General features: G+C 31.4%; 2 protein-coding genes across 2 annotated transcripts; one reads left to right on the top strand and one right to left on the bottom strand.

The window, feature by feature from the left end:
* Window positions 1-1696: 1696 nt before the first annotated feature.
* LOC129918531 (NF-kappa-B inhibitor-interacting Ras-like protein) lies at window positions 1697-2873 on the bottom strand. Its single transcript, XM_055999129.1, has 3 exons — window positions 2642-2873; window positions 2484-2582; window positions 1697-2427 (listed from the first exon to the last, which is right to left on the bottom strand). The coding sequence occupies exons 1-3, from the start codon at window positions 2759-2761 to the stop codon at window positions 2008-2010; spliced, it is 639 nt and encodes a 212-aa protein (XP_055855104.1). The 5' UTR covers window positions 2762-2873; the 3' UTR covers window positions 1697-2007.
* Window positions 2874-5950: 3077 nt separating this feature from the next.
* LOC129918874 (uncharacterized) lies at window positions 5951-8628 on the top strand. The gene is made up of 2 exons (XM_055999621.1): window positions 5951-6385; window positions 6453-8628. The coding sequence occupies exons 1-2, from the start codon at window positions 6127-6129 to the stop codon at window positions 8495-8497; spliced, it is 2304 nt and encodes a 767-aa protein (XP_055855596.1). The 5' UTR covers window positions 5951-6126; the 3' UTR covers window positions 8498-8628.
* Window positions 8629-9697: the final 1069 nt, after the last annotated feature.

Raw genomic sequence — 9697 nt, 5'->3', positions numbered from 1 at the left:
AGTACTAGATTAACCAAAACATCTACTAGTAGTAAACTACCACCTCCAATGGAACAGGGCTAATGAAACAAACCTTTCGCCTAAAGTATTTCAAATTTTTCCTGTTCCTGTTTGTGTGTCAACTGACGTAAGTTTTCCTGATCGCTATAAACGAGCATCAGGAAAAAATATTCAATTTCATACTGTTTCTTTTTTCCTAATGCTTTTTCCTGAACGCTATAACCGACACGCCCAACTCTATAATTTTTTGAACGTTGGACAAACGAAAATTTTGGTTGGACAAACGTATTAGACAAGTTTGGTTCAAAAATTTCACGGAGCTGAATCATTGCATCTCTCATATTTCTGACCCTAAATAATTACACTAGTTTACAAAAAAATAGAATAACTTTTTTGGGTCACTCCAGATGTTTAAGTGCAATGTATTAAAACATTTTTAAAAAAATCGAGTTTTTAAAGAAAATTTCTGCAAAAAAACTTTATTACTGAAAGAAAAAATCAAAATCTTTCCAATCGTCATAGTTTTAAATTTTGTGTGTATAGTACGCTTTCTGGCAAAGATAAAAAGATACTTTTCTTCAAAATCTATGGATACATTTTAAAGATATGACCATTTTTGTAACGATCAGTATTTTCGACATTTTCTGTTACTTTTTGAATTTTTGTCTATAACTTGAAAAGCAAGCCTAATTTGAAAATTTGTATTAAGTAATTTTTTGTAGATAATTAAATTTCCTATCGATGTGTATCCTTTTAAAAAAAAATTAAAATTGAAATTCAAAAAGACCAAAAACAGTAAATTTTCAAAGTCCATATTTTATCCGATTTTAGCCGTATTCAATTTTTGTGACCATGTTGAAAGATAAAGTATCTCTTTTACTCTTTTACATGTTCAATATCTATAAATGCTCAAATGATAAAAATAGACCATTTAGTAAAAACATCAAAAATTTCGTTTTTTTTTTTTCTCTTTTATGAATACTTTTTCTTAAGTTTTTTTTTACAATATTTCAATTTTAATTTTTTTTTAAAGGACACACATCGATAGGAAATTTATTTATCTACAAAAAATTACTTGATAAAAATTTTCAAATTCGGCTTGCTTTTCAAGTTATAGACAAAAACTCAAAAAGTAACAGAAAAGTCGAAAATACTGATCGTTACAAAAATGGTCATATCTTTAAAATGTATCCATAGATTTTGAAGAAAAGTATCTTTTTATCTTTGCCAGAAAGCGTACTATACAAAAAGAAATTTCAGTAACAAAGTTTTTTTTTGCAGAAATTTTCATTAAAAACTCTATTTTTTTAAAATGTTTTAACACATTGCACTTAAACATCTGGAGTGACCCAGAAAAGTTATTCTATCTATCGTTTGTTGCTCATTTACTTTCAGTCGCCGGTTTTTTTTGTTTAGATTAGTAGTTAATTACTCAAGATATAGCCCGAATACTAAGTAGGCTGGAAAAAACAACGACAAAAAACTTTGAAAAATCATATCTCGAAAACGTATCCATTGTAATTTTTTTTTAAAGCGATTTTCGAGTTCCTGAAGTCAAAGTACCTACGAAAAAAATAGTGGGATTTTGGCTGTAAACCAGTGTTATTTATTCAAATTTAAAGACAATTAAATTCATTTGAGCTTTAAAAGTTTATTGCAATTGTAGTAAGGTAAGTAAGCTAGGCATATACCTATATTAAACATAGCTTTTATTCTATTGTAATAGTTTCTATTAAAAGTCTAAGGATATAAATACTGTAAGCTCTTGTTAGTCAAAATAACAATATACATATTTTGTTAAATTATATATTAAAAACTTAATAAAAAAAACTGGAAATTGTTATTTATAATAAATTTACATTGAACATTATTTTTTAATGATGATGAATGATGTCAGATATAATTTAATTTGATGTGAAGAGGGCATCTATCTCATTCATTGATCATCGCACTTGCTTGCCTTGAATAATAATTCTATTCATCAGGCAGCGGCGGAAATAGACAACATCAAGCATCGCTTCGATCTCTTTTCTGCATAACCTGACGCAACTGAGGGAATGAACTTTTAGGTTGTATTGGATGCAAACGAATACAGAGTTGAACGAAAGGTTCAAAGATGCTATCACGTTCCATTGCATTGACTGTGTAATGTTTTATGCGTTCACGAGCACACCAGCTATTCGCACGACTTAGCACAGCTTCAATTGGATCTGGCATTGTTGGTGGAGTGTCAGTTCTTTTCAGAGTACCAGTTCCAGATCGGACATTGCCCAGAACAATCACAGCAACTTCTTTCTTTTCTTTGTTTTTATCAATGTCCGATTTGATGTCGTCCAACATGTCCAAACTAGATGGATCACTTGGATCATAGACGAGAACATATCCATCAGGGAATACTAAATAATGACGTGGTAATTGTGCTTTTCCCTAACATCATACAAATCAGTCAATTTTTGAAGAAAATGAGTGTCTTTTTGAATTACCTGCAATCCAGCTGTATCGTAAATTCTAAGCTGTTCTCTGGGTCCTCTTCCGGTGTCAACATTTGCCATATAAATATCTTCTATTGTTGAATGAATATCCTTAATAAAATGCAATTGTTTTGTTGTTAATTTAATTTTACAATAGAAGATTCACTCACAGATTCGATTGTTATATTTCCATAGATAAGTTGTTCGATTAAAGCTGTTTTTCCAACACCTTTCATTCCACAAACTAAAACTTTTCCACCTTTACTTGCTTTAGATGAAGAAGAGAGCATTTTTGTTTTATATTTAATTGTAATTTTATTATATTTTTAAAGAGATTTTTGATAAATATAAACAATTTTTAGTCCATTTGTTGTATTTTTGTTGTTTTCTTTTTTTTTTACTTTGACAAGTGAAAGTGACAGAGGAAATATCTCTTTAACGTTGAAGGCGACATCTATGTGCAGTACTGCCAGCTTTAAGGAAATTTAATTAAAAATAATTAAAATATCTCTTCGAGTTTTTCTAAGGCTTAGTTCGCACATCGTGCTAAATTTTACGAGGCTGGAATTCTCGGCTAAATTTTGTAGATTACATTTTTAATAGCCTTTTCACACCAAACCGAAAAACCCCGGTTTATGGCAGAAAGTTTTCAAAAACCTAAAGAGCGTTCACATCACAAATTTACAGGTTTTTGTTTGACGTTTAAAATTTTTTGACATCCAAATGTCAAGTTTTCGATGGGATTTAATTTTTGCTGTTTAAATCAGCTTGAGCTCATAAAATTGATCAAATAAAATGAACTCTGACAATTTAAATATAATTTTATTTATTTGGTCGTTAAATTGTGTAGTTTCATTTTAATTTCTTCCGGAGAATAATATATTGGCCGCCCCTCAAATTCTTTAGACATTTTGATGTAAATATGATCGTTTTTTCTGCTGCCTTTGAGCTGTGGCTCCTTTTCAGCCCAAAGTTCCAACAGGAACTCTTCATATATTCGGTCCCCAACATTTTTGTTTTTGTTTATTTTTTCTGCTCTGCTATTTTCTATAATTAATGAAAGAAATAAAAAAGAAATTTGATTTATATTATCAAAAAAATCAACAAACCGTATTTGTAAAACAACTAGTTATCTTTGCCTGTCAGTTATTTTTTTTTTTGTCTGTTTGTCAGTTCTGTTTTTTGTCTGCTGAAGTGTTGCTGAATTCCTCAAAAGGTTTGTTTGGTTATTTCGTTTGGAGTTGAATGTTTTCAATTTCAGGTTTTTGGCGAGTTTAATCAAAAACTTGTGTTTTACGAAAACTTGTGGTTTATGAAAAATGTATGGAAAACTTGTGTTTTTGATATAGGTTTTTAGGGTTTTTCGCAAAAACTGCGTTTTTGGCTTGGTGTGAAAAGGCTATAAAGGTGCTAAAATTTAAATGAATTTATTGTATTACCCAACTTACATTTCAGCTTCGGTTAAGGTATTACAAAAGCTACACTTCAGCTTCTTTTAAACTTTAGTAAGGTTGTTGGGCATGGAAAGAGGAGAACGTTATACAAGTTTGACTCTCTTAAGGATCTTAAACGAAGCTTTACCGAAGCTCTACCGAAGCTTTGAGATTTGACAGATAGCTTCGGAAGAGCTTGTATAGCTCTTTAATACATGTCTTATCGAAATTAAAAAACAACTACAAAAACAAAAATGAATTCTTTTTTAATTATATCTTTTGATCTGATATTATATACAATAGGTGTGTTTTTTATTACCACCGGTCTTAACTGGACAAAAAAAACGCCTCGGGGCTTAACCTGAAATCTTGGCAGCACTGTGTATTGAATGTTCCAAAAACAGCAAACACAACAAAAATTTAGAATTGTCATATTTTTCACTTTCGTCATTTTCTTGTATTTTTCATGTATGTTTTACAAAGAGATACAAAAATGTATGCTAGCAAAACTATTTTAATACATTTTGTCCTTCCAAAAGTGAGTTTTCACGTTTTTAAGCAAATTCTAAAAAATTTATGAAAGAATTAGTTTGGTAGCACAGATTTAAAACTCTTCAAAAAGTTAAGCCCAGAGAAATCTTCGGGCTAAACAACTAAGCCCAAGGGGCTAAGGTGTTGTTGTATTTGACATGTAAATTGCTTAACCCAGACTGCGTTTTTTTTGTCCAGTTAAGACCGGTTGTAATAAAAAACACACCTAATATTCCATTAGTTTTTAGTTAATCTATTAAGAATAATTTTAAAAGTATATAATTTTGTACCACACCCAGGAATCGAACTTCGTATCTGCTTGGTGGTAGTCCACCACTCTACCCACTCGGCCATCCTAGTATATTCATTAATGAAATCAAAAACTTAATCAGTTCAAATAGCAAAAAAATGTCCGAGCTAAATTATTCAATGTCAAAACCAAAAAGTGTCCGAGCTAGATTATTTAATATCAAAACCAAAAATCAAATACAAAACTTGGTAATTTCTGTAAAGCTCCTATAAATTCATTAAACAGACTTATGCGAACACAAGCTTTCTTCGTTTAAGTTTCTTTAACAGTATTTAAACAACTTATTAGAAGTTGTTAAACAAGTCCGAACTTCTATAAGCAGTTAAATTCTGAAGCAAGCTCAATACAAGCTGTATACAAAGTAGAACCTGGAAGATTTCAATTTACAGAAGCTGTTGTGCTAGTTGGGTAGTGCTGACTTTTCGCAAATCAATTTTTGTCGCAAAATAATTGGGAGTTAAGTCTTAACTACATTGGCTCAAAAAGTGAAAAAGTACAAAAGTGAAAATTTTCAAACGCATTTTTGTATAGTTTTTTGGGCTGGAAAATTAAAACAAATGATGCAGAAAGCTTATTTTTTGGTCTAAAAAACAATTTGTATACCTACTCTTTTTTGCAAAACAATTGCGAAAAGAAAATATTTTCACTTTCGTACTTTTTAAAAAAGTGGTGTATGTAGTTAAGCCTTAAGCAAAAAGTGGTCTGTTTAATTATACCTTTAAAGCCATAATTACAATGACCTAAAAAGTGAAAAAGTGGGAAATTTACAAAAGAAAAAAAATTTTTATTTGGTCGGAAACACTGTCACAAATTGAGTTTTAAAATTTTCACTTTTTGACTTTTTGCAAAAAGTGGCCGTTGCAGTTATACCTTTATACATTTTTACTTTTTGGGCCGTACGTACACGTTTAAATTTAAGCCTGGTACGCAGCTCGCTCTAAATTTTCGCCGAGATAAAATTCCTATACAAGTTATCGACAATTTGTATGCAATGCATTTTAGCTCGGCTAAAAATTTTCGATAATTTGTATGGGAGCTAAAATTTAGCACGAGCTGCGTACTAGGCTTTATTTACTCTATGATTTTTTCCATAAATACCTGTTACGATGCAAACACACCATAATCAAATATTCTCAAAATTTGTATGCACCTTTAAAATCTCACATCCCCTCAAACCCAAAATGTCATACATAAAAATCTGACAAATCTGTCATCTGTGTCGGCTTCGGCTTGGTTGAAAACGAGTAAAAAAAAACAGCGTGGTTTTTAATAGAAAAAAAATTTTTTTCTCTTTCTTTCCGCTTGTGCAAAAAATAAAACTGAACGTGCATTTTCTCAACTCAATTTTTTTTCCAAATAAAATATATATATCAGAAAAAAGATGAGTTCTCCAGCAGATAAAAAGCACTTCAAAAAACCATTCCAAAAATTCCGTAATAATAATGGTCAAAAACATTATGGTGGTAATAAATTCAAGCAAGCCGGTCATAAAAACAAACGCTTTTTCCAAAATGCCAAAGGTTTTGGCAAAAAAGGTAGTTATGGCCGTGGCACTCACATCGAGGAGGAAGATTTTACATATTTCATGGGAATTCTGGAGACACAACGAAATAGTAAATTTCAATCTGCTGATGAAAAAGGTTAGTTTTTTTTTTAGTTTTTTTTGCGCTATTTTTTCTTTTATCTACATGATTCTTATTTATACAGTCGCCATGGCAAACAACGTCTTGGAACAAACTAAAGAAAAAGAAATCCACTTAGCCTCGAACCAAGTTGTCAGTCGAGTTCTTGAAAATTGTTTGGGTTTCTGTGATCCCGAACATTTGGAAGGATTATTTGATATATTTGGCGAAGGTGTCCGTCCCATTTGCTCTGACCAACATGCTTCGCATGTTCTTGAAAAGTTATTGGAAACTGCTGCGATACGTGCCCTCGGAGAGGCTGCCATTTCTTCCAAAAAAGATGAAGACGCTTCGAATCCACCCAAAAAAGGTAAATTCGAAGTTGTCCATGATTATAAGTACAATATGACTCATGAATTCGATGAAGCACATCGCGAAAAATGCTCTGCATTCTTCTTGCGAATTAGCAAGTTTTTACTCAACAATTTGGAAGAATTTGTTGAACAAACATACGCAAATCATCTTCTCAGATCGGCAATTCTTGGTTTGTCTGGTCTCTTTATTCCCAAATCAATCTATTATAAAGGTAAAATGGTCACCAACCTGGAAAGGTTAACTGGGACCAAGCAAGGTCATCGTCAGGGTGAACTTTTACTGATGAAGACTATATTCCAAGTACCTGCTGAATGGAAAGAAGTCTTGATGGAATTCCCAGAAAGATTACAAATGTGGCCACAGTACAAGGATCTCCCTTACAAGTATATTACATCTGGTTTGCTTCAGGTGATTTGTCTTGCTTTGGACACAGTTGATAAGAAAGCTCTTGAAGATTTTGGAAAGAAGCTAATTACCGATTGCTTCATTAATGTAGTAATCCCCAAAAAAAGCAATGATAGATTCAATAAACCCAAAAACGACAATGGTGCTGATGTTAAAGAGGAAGAAAATGGTAATGGAAATGATGAGGAAGCCAAAATGGAAGCTGACGATGAGGAACAGTCGGAAGAACAGGCTGAACCAAAAGAAGATGAAGAACAAAATGCAGAATCGGCTGAAGCTGATGCAGAAGAAGAGAACGACAATGATGACAAACCATCGGTATTTAAGTCCGATAGTTCTATTTATGTATTACAAACTTTGATAACAGTTGCTTCTCCAAGTCTCATGACACAAATAAGTGATCTCTTTAAAGATCGTCTTTTAACATTAGCCAATGGAAAGATGAGTTCCTATGCAGTTGAGAGATTGATAAATTATGTTGCAGACAAATCACTGTTTGAAAAGATTTTCGAAGAATTAGCTCCTCATTTTGAGAAGTTCTATCAGACAGAGAAATCTAGTTTGGTTTCAGCAATGTCAGCTACTTGTCTTCGATTGAAGGACAAACAAGCAGCTTTTATTACAACTTTACAAAATTCCCTACGCTGCAATGCACAATTAGGAGCTGAACGTCCAAAATCATTCTTTGTTTGTCTAACCAAATTGAAGCCATTTGAAGTTTTACCATATGATCAAAGAAAATACATTTCAATTTATGGATCATTGATCATACAAGATATATTACAATTTAATAAACCAATTTTATTGGTCAATTCGATATTAGAAACACCCGTAAAAGATTTAAACCAAATAATGCAATTACCAAATGGTGGTTATATTGCTGATAAATTTCTTATGAGTACAACAATTGGTGAGAAGTCACGTGAGAAATTAATTAAACTTTTCGAGGGATTCTATATGGATTTGGCAATATCACCAGCTGGATCGAGAGTATTGGAGAAATTTGTTAAAGCAGCAAATGATGGACAGAAAGTTGCAATTGCTACTGAATTGACAGCTAGAGATAATAAATTGAAGGGAAATGCTTTTGGGAGGATTGTTTATAATTCATTGAGATTAGAGACTTTTAAATTGAGTCAGGATCAGTGGAAGGCATCGTGGAAGGAGGGAGCAGTCGTTGAAGCAGAGGAAGTTGTTAAAGAAGAAACAGTAGTTGCTCCAAAGGAAGAACCAGCTGCTGCTGCAGCTGCTGCAGAGGAGATGGATACCACCGAGACTACTACAAAACCATCGCCAGCATCGGCTAAAAAGAACAACAAGAAAAATAATAAGAAAAGGCCTGCATCTTAAATTACAAAAGGTTTTTTTTTTAAATAATATATATTTTTTTTTGTATTAATTGAAAAAAGGACTTATTTTATTAATTAATTATTAATAACAACAATTATATACCTAATTATATCTTTTTATGTGTAAACAAAAAAAAAAATGACTTGTGTTTTTATATACATTTTTTTTTTTTTTTTTTTTGATAGAATGATATTGCTTCAAACAAAAACAACTAGCATAGGTGTGTTTTTTTAGCACAGATTTTCGCAGTAGAATTTTCCAAAAAAAATATGCCCGCAATAAAAATGGAAACAAAATAAACTATTTAATTATACTTCGTCAAAATTTTATCAGCAGGTGGATTTAGCTTCTATAGTAACAGGCAGCTGAGAGTTGTTTTTTTTTTTTTTAATAGATGTAAACCCCTACTGCAGATACGGATAGCTATGCTCGTTCGAGACGTATACGGGTAATTTTCAAAATTAGTTGAACATAAAAAGCGAATTAGCACCACTAACAAAGGAGTCTGTTGATCGGTTTGGTCTCCGTGAAATAGCTATTACTCCAGCCTATGAACTTGCGGTGGTAAAACACAGAAGTTGTTGATATTCATTCAAAACCTTCAATATAAATTGATTACACGGGTAGCATCACTGCAAGTATGAAAAAGCCATTAACCAAGCCCTTCTTCGCCAAAATAGTAAATAAATTTCTTTTGTGGGATTTGGTTGCTTTTCTCAAAAAATGGTTCTTACTATTTTGATTTAAAAAAATACATGTAGTGTGGCAAATGTCGTACTTTTGAAACAAAGCCACTTAGTAGGTTACTAAGTTAAAAATCAGTCCGCTTTTTGGCTTAGTAACTTACTAAAATGGCTTTAGCAATTTACTTAATAGTTTAAAATTCTGCGCTATTTTTTGTATAGCTATCAGTAAAATGCATCAGTAAAAATTTTGTTCTGCTATTTTGAATTCTAATTTATGCAAAATATTGATGAAATAAATTAAAAACACATTTTCACTAATTTTTTGAAAAAGAAGCAATGCATTTGGTGTTATATTTTAGTCACAAATTCGTTTTATAAATTTTACTGATGAAATTTATTTTTACTGAACAGTAAAATTTATTAAATCGATTTGTGAATAGAATTTAACACCAAATGCATTGCTTCTTTTTGAAAAAAAAAATAGTTAAAATAAATAAATAAAATAATTTATTTC

This window comes from Episyrphus balteatus, chromosome 4, assembly GCF_945859705.1.
Source record: "Episyrphus balteatus chromosome 4, idEpiBalt1.1, whole genome shotgun sequence".
In the NCBI taxonomy this organism is placed as follows: Eukaryota; Metazoa; Arthropoda; class Insecta; order Diptera; family Syrphidae; genus Episyrphus; species Episyrphus balteatus.
The sequence above is the reverse complement of the archived record's forward strand: the minus strand, read 5'-3'. Positions and strand labels throughout refer to the sequence as shown.

Excerpts from the sequence above, each read along its gene's own strand:
- LOC129918531 (XM_055999129.1), bottom strand. The coding sequence starts at position 2,761 with ATGCTCTCTTCTTCATCTAAAGCAAGTAAAGGTGGAAAAGTTTTAGTT. Across the intron at positions 2,583-2,641 it reads GAAATATAACAATCGAATCT|GATATTCATTCAACAATAGA; the intron begins GTGAGTGAATCT and ends CATTTTATTAAG. Across the intron at positions 2,428-2,483 it reads ACGATACAGCTGGATTGCAG|GGAAAAGCACAATTACCACG; the intron begins GTAATTCAAAAA and ends GTATGATGTTAG.
- LOC129918874 (XM_055999621.1), top strand. The coding sequence starts at position 6,127 with ATGAGTTCTCCAGCAGATAAAAAGCACTTCAAAAAACCATTCCAAAAA. Across the intron at positions 6,386-6,452 it reads TCAATCTGCTGATGAAAAAG|TCGCCATGGCAAACAACGTC; the intron begins GTTAGTTTTTTT and ends TTATTTATACAG.